The 12,701-nt window shown below is 45.2% G+C and overlaps 1 protein-coding gene across 3 annotated transcripts in view; it reads left to right on the forward strand.

Annotated features, from left to right (window-relative positions):
* Nucleotides 1-12,701, forward strand: part of TOM1L2 (target of myb1 like 2 membrane trafficking protein) — a 56,405-nt gene that overhangs the window by 18,513 nt on the left and 25,191 nt on the right. For all 3 annotated transcript variants that reach the window (XM_005142346.3, XM_034065209.1, XM_034065210.1), the window contains exons 2-7: nt 1,304-1,388; nt 2,112-2,190; nt 3,781-3,930; nt 8,101-8,235; nt 9,201-9,356; nt 10,078-10,194. In XM_005142346.3, coding sequence (XP_005142403.1) covers nt 1,304-1,388; nt 2,112-2,190; nt 3,781-3,930; nt 8,101-8,235; nt 9,201-9,356; nt 10,078-10,194 — 722 coding nt within the window. The remainder of the gene's footprint in view (nt 1-1,303; nt 1,389-2,111; nt 2,191-3,780; nt 3,931-8,100; nt 8,236-9,200; nt 9,357-10,077; nt 10,195-12,701) is intronic.

The raw sequence follows: 12,701 nt of genomic DNA on the forward strand, positions 1-12,701 counted from the left end.
ATGGGAAAAGCATCCTTGGTAAACAGAGCGAGATGTGTGAAGTCCTTGGAGCCTCATGTCCTCAAACAGGGTTGGCCTTGTTCTGGGGGTCAGCTTGGGGGCTGATGTGGAGACAGAAGGATAAATGGTGAAGATGGGTTTGTTTCTGCTTGCAGACATATAAAAGCTTGATGTTTTGTTCTGGCTTGCTTTATTTCACATCTTAAATATGGGTTTTGTTTGCCTTCTGCCATGGAATGCAGACAGAGCCAGACTAATGTAGAGGAGAAGGTTGTGTTCAGCTCAAAGGTCCCCTTTGTAGGTCTCCTTGGTGACAGGGTTTATGTTCAACTTGATAGCATTTCTGAGTGTCATGCAGATAGGGTTTGAGTGCTGCAGGAGAGGAGTGTGAAAACTTCAGGGGCTGTTCTAAGCACCACGAGACAGAACTATATTGATTTAGGAGGAAATCCCAAGGAGGAAATAGTTCTTGTCAACTGCTTACTTGAAGTTATGGTTATGCTACTCTTGCAGACGTCTATAAATTACACTGCCAACAGTTGGCATCTGCCACTGTCACAGTGCTGTAGGTCATCCCTTGTGTTTAGGCTGATGCTGAAGTGACTTAGCTGCCATGCAGAGAGTGAGGGAACATTTGGGAGTCAGGAGGAAGGCAGATTGTGCTTGGGAGCCCTAGGATGGAGAGGAAACAGAGGAAACAGTGTGGAGCAGGAGGCAAGCAGGGACTGAGGCACCACGTATGGGAAGGAATAGGAGGCTCCTGGCTAAAAAGAGGTGCTCATGAATGATATTATGACTTGAACTATCACATACTCACTGATTTGATGTGCTTCAATGCTCTTTTCACACTGGAATTCTGGATTCCCTTGAATTCTGTCTCCCAAGTTGCTGTCTTTCCTCGCTCAATCCATGTGGAGGTGTTAGCTACTGAACCAGAGGGGAGGTCATGTTGATCTGGGGGAGATTTTCCTACCTCATAACCTGCCTACAGTGCAGCATTTGAGAAGTTTAAGTTGGAATTAGCTGACATTTGCCTGCTCTGCCAGGAATTGAGGAGTCTTTGAAGAGCAGCCCATCTATGTGGGCTGAAGGTAGTGAGCTCGGGGGATAATGGATGCTGTCTGGAAACCTCTGTGCTGATCCCTAAAGCCAGGAAGGAAGGTTTGACATTGCTTACTGGCACTGGGGACTTCTTTTTTGCCCCTATCTTCCTTCTACTGGGTAGTTTGAGCTCAGAGTAACTGAAGATAGATTGAAGTCTAATGAGGAAGATGAAAAAGATTGATTTTTCTTTACTTTACAGAAAAGGCCACAGATGGGTCTCTGCAGAGCGAAGACTGGACACTGAACATGGAGATCTGTGACATTATCAACGAGACAGAAGAAGGGTATGTGCTACTTCAGCAAGCTTTGAGAGATTCATGACCGTGATCTTCATCCAGTTGCACTCCACATGGGAGGAGCGAGTTTGGGGGCAGATGCTCATAGTGTGCACAACCTGCTCTAGTGGAAGGTGTCCCTGTCTGTGGCAGGAGGTTGGAATGGGATGAGCTTTAAGGTCCCTTCCTGCCCAAACCATTCTGTGATGAATGTGGTTGCATGGATTGCTCAGTTCTCTGTAGCCATTTCAGAAAGCTGTTGTATGATGCAGCACTTTGTGGTCAGCCTCTGCTTGGCAGGAAAAGCACATTGTTGGAGAGGGTACTGAGCTTATTATGCTTTTGGGGTTCTTGTTTTCAGCAGCTGTATCTCTTTGCAGTGCCATTAATTCCAGCCATTCGCATGGAAACCTCTGATACACTTCCCTCAGCATCAGCAAAGCTGTGCTGCTTGCAGAGCTGGTCACTGGTCTTACACCCTAGACCTTTGAGTAGCTGACAGTCTTTCCTGCTTGATCAGCATCCTGCCTTTTTGGAGGCCTCAGATGTTGCTCTGGTCATGACTTCTGTGATACCTTGTCTCTTCCCATCATTGTGCGTGACCCTATTGGTAGTCAAGCCATCTGAAGTTAACACCTATGCCTGTGTGCAGCTGGAAATGGGAAAAGATTCCTTTCCCCACAATATATGCCATGTGAAAAGTGTGTCTGAGCTGATGCATTTCTCCCTCAGCCCCAAGGATGCCATTCGAGCGCTGAAGAAGAGGCTGAACGGAAACAAGAACTACAGAGAGGTCATGCTGGCACTGACGGTGAGTGGCGGCAGGCTGGAATGCCTCGAAAGGGCAGAACCCTTCTCTTTTGTCCTTTTGCTTTCCCTGGCAATCTCTTCAATACACACACTATTTGCTTTAACAGCCACTGCTCTGCCCTTTTCCTCTCTCCAATTGCCTCCTCTCCTCCTTGGGGACTGTTCCTGGCAGCTTTGCATAGCGTTTTTCTGACTCAATTGATTCCTGGGTTTTTTCAGGGCTCTTACTCATCACAAGTACTGGCTGAGGAAAGCTAAAGTAGCCCAAATGGGTCTGAGTACCCTTTGGGGCTTCCCCTTCTCCTCTCATCACCCTGTGTCCAGCTGTTTCTCCACTCCAACAGCTATGGGCATATCTGCAAGTGAGAATGATGAACTTGCCAGATTTTCAGCTTCATAAGGAGCTGATGCACAATTTCCCTCGTGAATGGATCCCTGTAGGAGCCTCACACTCATTTCTGCTGATCTAATTTCACTCAATAAAGTGTAAATTACATTCAGAGCATTTAGGCAGCACTGGGAAGGTGTGAGGTATTTTGCCAGTGACCTTTCCTGCTGATGGCTTTTGCCAGGGGTTTGCTGAGCAGCACAGCACTCCTGAGTGCGCAGTGCTGGCCAGGCTCTGCTGCAGCAGTAGCTACAGGGAATTACACTGCTGTGGGTAGGGGACCTGTGTGATTCTATCACAGAGCTCTTGTTACGTCTCCCTGACAAAGCATAACTGTACTTTCAGTCCTCTTGCCCTTTCCTCTCCTGGATTGTCATTTTGACAGATTACCAAAGCCCAAGCCATGAGCATATCCATTGTGCAGGGAAGGGTGAAATTCATCAGGAACGAGTCCGTGTCATCATGGCTGATGAGAGTAGCTGAAGTAGGGGAGTAATTACAGCCTCCTCAGCTACAGAGTCGCAGTGGTTATTAGGCATGGCTGTAAGGAGTGACGCATTGGATTTATCTCCATGCTAATCATGTTCTTCAGAGAAAAACCAACAGCTGTTCTTCCATGGCAGTTGAATGGCAAGTGGAAGGTGCCTCCAGCTAGGTTGCAGGGGGAAAATGTGTCAAAGTATAACCTGTCAGAGCATTCACAAGGGAGGGTTTTGAATGAGTGAAGATCATTCACCTGAATTCCCAACTCTAAAACATGGCTTATAGCTCGGAGCAACTGGGCCCAGCTGTGTTCTGGGTACATAGACAATGGTGGAGTGCCACAGCACGGTGATATTTCACTGTGACAGGATGTCCTCTGCTCTTGATGTGATGCTGTGTACATAGCTGTGCAGGTTGGGAAGTTCTGCTTTGAAGAGGAAGAAGCTTTATGTTTCTTTACCTTGAAGGTAGGTCACAGAAGCGGTCAGTATGGGTAATGGTGAGTGAAGTACATCTGAATGTGTGTGTAAAGAGGAAGCTTTCTGGTAAAACTGGAGAAGAATTAAGCCTATAAGTATAATTTCTCCTCTATCTTCTTTTTCTCCCTTCAAAAGCTTTAAAAAGGGGAGAAACCCCCCAAAATCAGAAACCAAGCCCATAGTTGCTGTGTGTGTGATCAAGCTTTGCAGCAGCAATGAATGTTTTCCTCTGTGTGTGTAGGTGTTGGAGACCTGTGTGAAGAACTGCGGCCATCGCTTCCATGTCTTGGTGGCAAACCGTGACTTCATCGATGGTGTCCTGGTGAAAATCATCTCGCCCAAGAATAACCCCCCCACTATTGTCCAGGATAAAGTATTAGCCCTCATTCAGGTACACAGCTTCCTTGCGTTGCTGCCTCAAATAAGGACTGTCTGCTTCGGTGTTGAAACATGCTGTCATCATTAGAAATGTGGCAAGGTTTTTATAGGTAAAGACAATATATCCAGATGGGCAGGGAAGGACAGATGTGCATGTACATAGGTTCTTCATTGAAGGAGAAGTGTCTGGGTTCTGATAGAGAACTCTAAAGCAAGAAGACTTCATAAAAGATAAATGGATAGATTGGCAACTTAACAGTCCCATCTAGAAGATGGAGACTTGCTTCATGTCCTCTTAAGGCTGGGAAATCTTAGAGGATTGTGTTTTTGCTGTCAGTTGTGGAACCTTTCTGTGTCTGTTCCCCTGACCGTAAAATGGAGTTGTTTCCCTCCATTAGAAAGCATTCTGAATCCTTTTTCATGATGGTTATAGAAAAGTAAATGACCATATAGGAGTTAAAATGGGTTCTGGTGTCTTTTCTCTGGTTATTGTGCAGTGAAAGTGCACTGTCGCATCCTTGCCTGCAGTGGGGAAGTTCAGACATAGGCCTGTCTGCCACTTCTCCTTCTGTGCAGCATAACAATAAACAGCCATGCTAATTCCACAACCCATTAGCAACACATGAGGGAACATTGGTGCCTGCCTGGAGGAAATCTGACAATTATAGGAAGCTTTATCACTAAGCTTCTACAGACTATTGCATACACCAGAGACTAAAAGATGCTGCGTATTTAAAATGATCTAAACCTGCTGCAGTGTTTCTAGTGGGAAGGTATGTGCAAATGCACAAATGTACTTCTGATTTTTGTGCCAGAGCATGCAGTTGGATTTCTGCTAGGTTATTTGTTATTTGGATACCCAGATAGGACATCATTGGAGCATGACAATGTAAATAAGTGATTTTCAAGCAGGAAATAGGCTGAGAGGGGGAATTAGGTGGGTGTTGCATTGGGGTCTGTGTCTGTCCTTTGATTTCTGGTCTCTCATCTCAAGGCTTTCTAAAGAAATGGCACAACATTAATGATTATTAAAAGCAATTCTTGTGCATCTGACTGAGCTCTCAGATGTCTGCTGATTTTAGTGGGAGAGCTGATGCATGCAGTGACCAGGAGATGAGGTTAAATCCTGCCCCATAAAGAGAAGCTGTGCATGTTTCCCTGCCATTTGCTCTGTTAGTGTTTTAAAGAATGCTGGTTCTGCTGCATCCTGGATTTAAGTGGATTCTCAGTCATCAATGTGACCGAGATTGAAGTGTTTGTAACATAACCAAAAAGCCCCAGTCATTGTCTCAGTGTGTTAAACAGAGCCTTATCTGTGCAGACTCAGTGCAGTAGAGCTAAAAGCCTCACTATGGACACTAAATAGCTTTTGGTGTGAAAAGCCTGGGAATGATGGAAGCTGCCTGTGGGTGGGTTCTGTTAGTGTCTCTAACTGGAGGTGGTGGGACTTTGTTTTCCAGATGGCCTGACAAGTTAGGAGAAGTGATTGCAGTCACTCATCCCGAGTGCCCTGTGGATGCACACCCCCCAGATACCCTTAGCTTAGACTTTGCTCTTCAGAGCTCCAACCCCATTCCAGGGGCCTCATCTCCTCTGTTCTGCTCCACTCACACTACATTTATCCCTTTCTTTTACAAGTTGATATCAGGAACAGAAATGAGAGGATCAGCAGCAAGCACTTGTACAAACAGCATGTTTCCAGCCATGCAGCTCTTGTGCTCCTGGGCCTTTCCATAGCAAGGGTAGATAAACTGCCATCCAATTCCTTACCTAGAGACTTGACTGTTCTGAGATGTTGACCATCTTGTGTTTCACTTTCTCAACCCATTTGCCAATGTACATGAATTAGCATGTATTAAATGCTGCTTATTCAGCCTTGTTCACCTTGTTAAAAGGCCTTGGATATATTCCTTATTGCTGTACCTCTGGTAAGAGCTTCACTATCACCTCAGAGTTCCACCTTACTGCCCATAGCTGAGCAGTGTCATCAGAGATGAAATATGGGGAGACTTTTGTGGGTACCTGTGTTGATTTTTCCAGTGTCAAACACCTTTTGCCTTGGGATGGTCACTGATTTAAGGACAGATTTGCAATGGTATTTATTGAACCTGTTTGGGCACACTGGTGAGATTTATACAGCAGTATCCTTAAATATCTACCCCTGATAGTCTGGCCTAAAGCCTTAGAAGGTCTGAATTCAATCTCACCTCTGTCATATGCTTGTTTGGACAATGGGTAAGTCTCCTAAGCTCTGTGTGTAGCTCCTTATCTGCAAAGTAAAGCTAATATTACTGTTGCCTAGTTGAATTATAAGCTGTCTAGGACAGGGATTGTCTTACAATGTGTGTAGACAGCACTTAGGACAATAGTGCCCAGACCTGCTCATGACCTCTGAGAGACACCCTAAAGTAGATAATGCTCCCAGTGCAGGCGAGGAAGAATACAAATGACAGTGTCTCCTTTCTCCAGGGAAGAGAGCTGCAGGAGAGAGAATACATTAAACAGGTAGAGTGCAAATGAAGCGAGGTCAGTCATTTGTGCCTGCAACGAAATCTATAGGAAGGCAGTGAAAGAGAGGACATCAGTGCATCCTCCTGGACAAACAAAGCTCATTAAAAGTAGGGTGCAGCAACCCAGTGTACTCTTACCTCTAAGTTTCTTTTGAGTGATTACTGACTAAAGCATCCCTTGCCTAACATTTTTCCCTCTTACATGCAAATAGAGTTGAAGTGGGGGACGCATTATGTAGAAGCATCACTCAGATGACTTCTTATGTAAATTGAAAATGCAGAGAGAGTGCCAGGGTAGAGTTACTCTTGCAGTCAATATCTCCATCAGAATTAGGGATGGCTTGGAAGGTCAGCTCCAAGGAAACAGAATGGCTCTTTGCAGTCACTGCTGTTTTCTCTGGCTCAAGCAGTGCTGTTTGGACGTGCACTGCAGCAGAACATTTGATGCACTTAATTTACCCTTAAGAAAGCTGGGAAGCAAACCCAGAATTATTAGCTTGCAACTGATATAATGGATTGTCTCCTGGGCACATGGGGTAGGAAATGCTCTTTCTTAGAATTGAACTGGATAGGAATAGAATTGCTATTCCTAGATATTAATATTATTTCTTTCCTTTCCTTGCTATCTTTGATTTCTCTCCTCTTAGATAGAAAAAGTGGTTAAATACAGCTTTTAAAGTAAAAATAGTCCAAAGAACTAGTGCAAAAGTGATGACTAAATGAATGAAGTGCAGAGCCCACACACGCGTCTCGCAGCAGCTCTGGATGCAGAGCTGATACTCTGCCTCACGTATGTGGGGGTTTGTGGACTGCTTCCTTTTGAGTTGAGTCATAATATTGCAATTTTCCCTTCCTCTCCATTTTTAATACCTGGCTAATTTCCAGCTCAAGTGAAAGGGGGGAGAGGCTTTCAAGGTATCGTGCTCCCAGCTGCTCTGTGAGTATGGGAGGCTGGCTAGGGAAGAGGATCACTTAGTATTCCCACTGAAGGGAAAGCTCCAATGTGAATTCAGGGCTCTTTAGACACCAGAGAATTCACGCAGGAGAGATGATACGACTCTACTTTAAGCTTGTTCTTTCTGCCCCACTGGGGTGTCTGAGTGTTGGCTATGCTCTGTAAGAACGCAGGCTTCATTATCTCTCATGGGATTCTATGTTTCCCATTATAAGAACCTCAGAAACTACCTTTTTGAACCTAAATTTGGTCCAGATGAAATACTGAAGAAAACTTGACAGCTCTGATTTGCATTTGACACCAAATGAGGATGTTCCATAAAGTGAGTATTGACCTCAGATTATTGGGTAACGTTATAAATTCTGCTTAGATCCATTTAATCTTTCACATCAGACTTTTTCTGGTGAGTCATTGGCCATAGAAGATGCAAGAAAAGCTCAGCGTGCACTCACACAGCAGAGGAGATTGGCTTTCATTTGCATTTACAGATGCTGATGATGTCAGGGGCTAGACACAGCCACTGGGTTCCTATTTATGTTTGAATGAAATATGTACATGACTGTCTTAATATTTGCAGGGTCTTTTAGACCAGGTCTAATGGTTACAGCTTCCCTTTGAAGCTGAAATACATCAAAGTTCTTTATAGTCGGTATCTGAGGTCATGGTGGAGCTGGAACTTCGTTTGGAAGGTTTATGGATAATCCCTCCTGTTTTCCAGGCCTGGGCTGATGCCTTTCGAAGTAGCCCTGATTTAACTGGAGTAGTGCATATTTATGAAGAGCTCAAGAGGAAAGGCATCGAGTTTCCCATGGCAGATCTTGATGCTCTGTCTCCAATACACACACCACAGAGGGTAAGCTGCAGCTTTGCAATTCCAGGGGTGTTTTCCCAAGATGTCCAAATAATTGGATAATTTCTCTTCTTTCCCTTCCTGTTTTACCAAATTTGGCTCATTTACTCACTCCTGAAAGGCCTCTTTCAATAGTCAAAGGTTATGCAGGAGGAGAAGCATAATACAGCTGCATTTGACAGGCTGATGAGCTAATGGTATCTCCTCCCTTGAGTCAGACATCTGAGATGAGAAAAGGGTTTGGAGAGGTTTGTACATCTCTCTTGTAGCACAAAACCACCAGACAAATGCAGCTAATTTGTTCAGAGAGATTCCAGCAGGATATATGGTTGTGGTTTTCCTTCTTTTGCTCCAAAATATGGTTGTTTCTGCTGGTGATAACCCTGAACCCAGGCCAGCCTGGCTTCTAAAGATGTACCGAGTCAGAATCTCTCCCTGATCCTATGGTAATGTGAGATCTTTGCCCTCTGAAAAGTTGGGTCTGGAAAGTTGACAGAAGTGCTGTTAGGAAGTGACTTAATGATCACAGGTGTTCTGATTATTCACTCCGAAAGCTGAAGTTAATGAATCTTTGAAGTGGTTAAATGCAAGTGATCAAGGACTGAAAGATTACAATTCTTGTGTCAAGATTAATTACAGTCAGTGTCTACACATCATGTTTTATAAGCAACTCCGGGTTTAAAATGATTTGTAATTATTTCTCTTTGGCTCTTGTTTTTATTTTGCTTCTCACTTGTAAAGCTGAATTGACTTAAATCCAGGTGGGTTGGGTTGAGAAAGTACAGGCACAGGGTTTTGTTGCAGCTGCCTGTTTATGGGCTGGCCTGCTGGTCTGGTCTCAGAGCTCCACTGACCTTTTCCACAAGGTGCAATTATGTTCTATATTTGAGCATAGCTGGCCTGAGGTTGCTGACAAAGCAAGTGCTGTCACAATTCAGCTTTGAACTCCTGTTTTTCTGATGTGGCAGAGTGTCCCTGAAGTTGATCCTGCAGCAAATATGCACAATTCCCAGCCTCAGCAAAGGATGAGCACCAGTTCTTACTCGTCATCTTCTCCGACAGCGTATTCTCCTCAGGCCCCAGCTTTGAATGTGACTGGTCCCATCACTGCTAATTCTGAACAGGTATTGGGATGATGGTTCTTTTGAGTGAGACTCTCGGCAGATCAAATTAGAAACCAGTTTGCAGAGGAACCTTCATTTGAACTCTTTTGGCTTTGATTGCCTCCTAGCTTGGGTTCTACTTAGTAATCTTTCCTCCTGTTACACTGTGAAATCTAGGCTTTCAGTTGGGATGTGTGGCTAATGGCAGCAGTTACAAAACCTCCCAGCCTGATAAACCACTCCACTCAGCAGTTGTGCTGTAGGTTAGCAGTTATTCTTCTTATCCTCCCCTGCTTTAAAGGCACAGAATGTCTTGCAGATGCAGGAAGTCTAAATCCATAAGACCCTTGCAAATGCCCTGATAGAAGATTTCCTTCTCCCTCTGCAAAAATAACTTCAGAACCCAAGATCCTGCTGAAAGTTGTGCATCTTTCCCCCTACCTGAATGAAGTCCTACAAACAGGGTCTGGTTTTAGCTGATTTCAGTTCCTTCCCTTCCATCCAGACATAGCACATCTGGGGCTGTAATGACAATGAGTGGATCTACGAAGTTATCTTTGTTTTCTATTGCTTTTCTATAACTCTCCTCTGGGTAAACTTCTCATCTTTACAGTTTCCCCCCAGCTAGAATGTCTGGAGCCTCAGATACAAACTCAGAGGTATCCCAAAGTCAGTTAATGAAAGTGATCTGCTTGAACCCAATGATGGTGCAGCATTGTGCTGTCTTTTTACTCCAATTCAGATTGCCCGGCTGCGCAGTGAGCTGGATATCGTCCGTGGGAACACAAAAGTGATGTCTGAAATGCTGACGGAAATGGTACCTGGACAAGAGGATTCCTCAGACCTTGAATTACTCCAGGTAAGAGTTTCCTAGGAAATACGATCCTGATCTTTCTCTGCTTGATTTGGGGTGTGTGTTTTGTTGCCTTGGTTTGCCTGGTTTACATAATGAATGTGGGCTGTGCTTGACCCTGCTTAGACTCATCACTTGATGCTCTTCATTTGCTAAAGCTTCCGGTGGCAAGGATTTCCTAACTACCCTCGGATTTTGGTCCAGGGCTTTCTTTGTGTGGCTAGAAATCCTTCCCAGTGTTGAATATCAGGTCTCCTTTACCAGAAAACAGCTTAGAATTGCCATAAGCCCTGTAAGCCCTGAGCATTTCTGCTTCTCTTACGTCTTCTATCATCACTCAGGCAGTGTCAAAACATTCCAAGTCACTATGCAGGAAAAAACCACTCCGTGTTTCCAGCTGGACCAAACATTACCCAAGGGGCTGTGGATTCTCTGCCACTTGAAGTCTTACATATGAACTAAATGTCTTTCCAGAAGATGTGCTGCAGCTTCTCCTGAAGGTAGTGTCTTAAGACACGTGCTTGGATGAAGCTTCCTGCTGTCCAAAGGGTTGGCTGGGGAATCAGATGGATTTCTTCAGTGGAAAGGCTCAATCCAGTGCAGCATTTAGCATCTCAGGAGGAAAAACAGTATAAGCTGAGCTCATATCTCAGGCTTTATGCATGTTTCCCTACGCCAGTGGTAGTGGGATGGTCTTTTGGCTCAGGAAAGTAATGCGGTACCACGTGCAGCACAGATGAGGAATACTGTGAGCGAGCATTCCAGCTGCTGCCCTTACCATGGTATTTGCTTTTCCATAGCTTCAGAAATAGGCTTCTGTTTTGAGCCTCCGGCAGGGAGGATGGGCTCCCACAGCAGTACATTTGGAGGAAGGCAGGGAATTGCTCTCTGTGATACATCAGTGTTTGAAATCCATCCAAAAACTGGTCTCTCCCATGCAGCGGCATTGTGTGTTTGTCTTAGAGCCATGATGGCAGCTGATGAGAGGCTTTGCAATAAAGAGCCTTTCAGTTACTGCCCATTTGGGTCGGGCTGCTCAAAACAAAAGAAGCTGCCAGGAAACCACGACAGACAGAGCAGCACAGAACAGTTTGCTTACATTCAGGAACAGCTCCTAACATCTTGACAGCGTAACCTTACGGCATAGCTTTAAGGTGAAAGACCTTGATCATAAAGCGGAGTGACAGCGAGGATTCTTTATTCCAACTGCTTCCCTCCTTTGACTGAAATCATCCTAAATCTGAATCACAGAGCTGGGGAGAACCTGGTTTTGCTACCAAAGGCTGGTTAGTCTTTTGAAAGCCATAAGCTGGGTGCTGCATACAAGGAGTCCTTGCTTTGAGGTTTATATAGCCCTGTCCTCCTTAAATAATTCCTGACATTTTCTCCTACAATCAAATGTAAACAGCTTGCTGGAGAGCCAGCTCTGAGCAGAATAGATAGGTACTGTCAGCCCGCTTGGAAAGGCAGCAAACAAACCTCTGAAATGTCACAATCTGCTTCGCAAGTGATGGGATCAAAACTGACATTGGAGAACACATTCCTCAAGCTGTTAAGGCAGCTGGATTGCACTAGGTGAAATTTATCCAGAGCTTAGGATGTCAGACCGAGGAAGGAAAACAAACACGTTTTTGCTTTCATCCCCAAGGTTGTGTACCAACAAGGCAGCCTTGGTTAGGGCTGCAGTTTTGCTGTGAAGAGAGGCTGGGAGGGGGTAGAAGGTGACAGAGGGACATGCTTCAGTTGGAGTGTCAGTGCTTATTGAAGTAAAACCGTGGGCCTAAGCAGTGGTGCTGTGCCATATGGCACCTTCCTGCTTGGAGTTCCTCCTCAACAGACCAGTTTTGATCTTTGGTCTTGAGGATTTTCAGCAGTAAAGAATTCTGCTGAGTGATCCTGCCCCTCTGCTCTGCTCTGCTCTGGTGAGACCTCACCTGGAGCATTGTGTGCAGTTCTGGTGTCCTCAACATAAAAAGGACATGGAACTGTTGGAACAAGTCCAGAGGAAGCCACGAGGATGATCAGGGACTGGAGCACCTCCTGCATGGAGACAGGCTGAGAAAGTTGGGGCTGTTCAGCCTGGAGAAGAGAAGGCTGCGTGGAGACCTCAGAGCAGCTTCCAGTGTGTGAAGTATCCTACAGGGATGCTGGGGAGGGACTGTTCATTAGGGACTGTAGCGACATGACAAGGGGTAACGGGTTCAAATTGAAACAGGGAAAGTTTAGATTGGATATAAGGAGGAAGTTCTTTACTGTGAGGATGCTGAGGCACTGGAATGGGTTGCCCAGGGAGGTTGTGAATGCTCCATCCCTGGCAGTGCTCAAGGCCAGGTTGGACAGAGCCTTGGGTGCCATGGTTTAGTGTGAGGTGTTCCTGCCCATGGCAGGGGGGTTGGAACTGGATGATCTTAAGGTCCTTTCCAACCCAAACCATTCTATGATTTATGGTGGAAGAGGTGTGCTGGAAGCAGGAGAACTCATGGTTCAGGCAAACTCAAATCTACATTCCTTGG

The sequence above is a fragment of the Melopsittacus undulatus genome, chromosome 8 (assembly GCF_012275295.1).
Source record: "Melopsittacus undulatus isolate bMelUnd1 chromosome 8, bMelUnd1.mat.Z, whole genome shotgun sequence".
NCBI classification, from domain to species: Eukaryota; Metazoa; Chordata; class Aves; order Psittaciformes; family Psittaculidae; genus Melopsittacus; species Melopsittacus undulatus.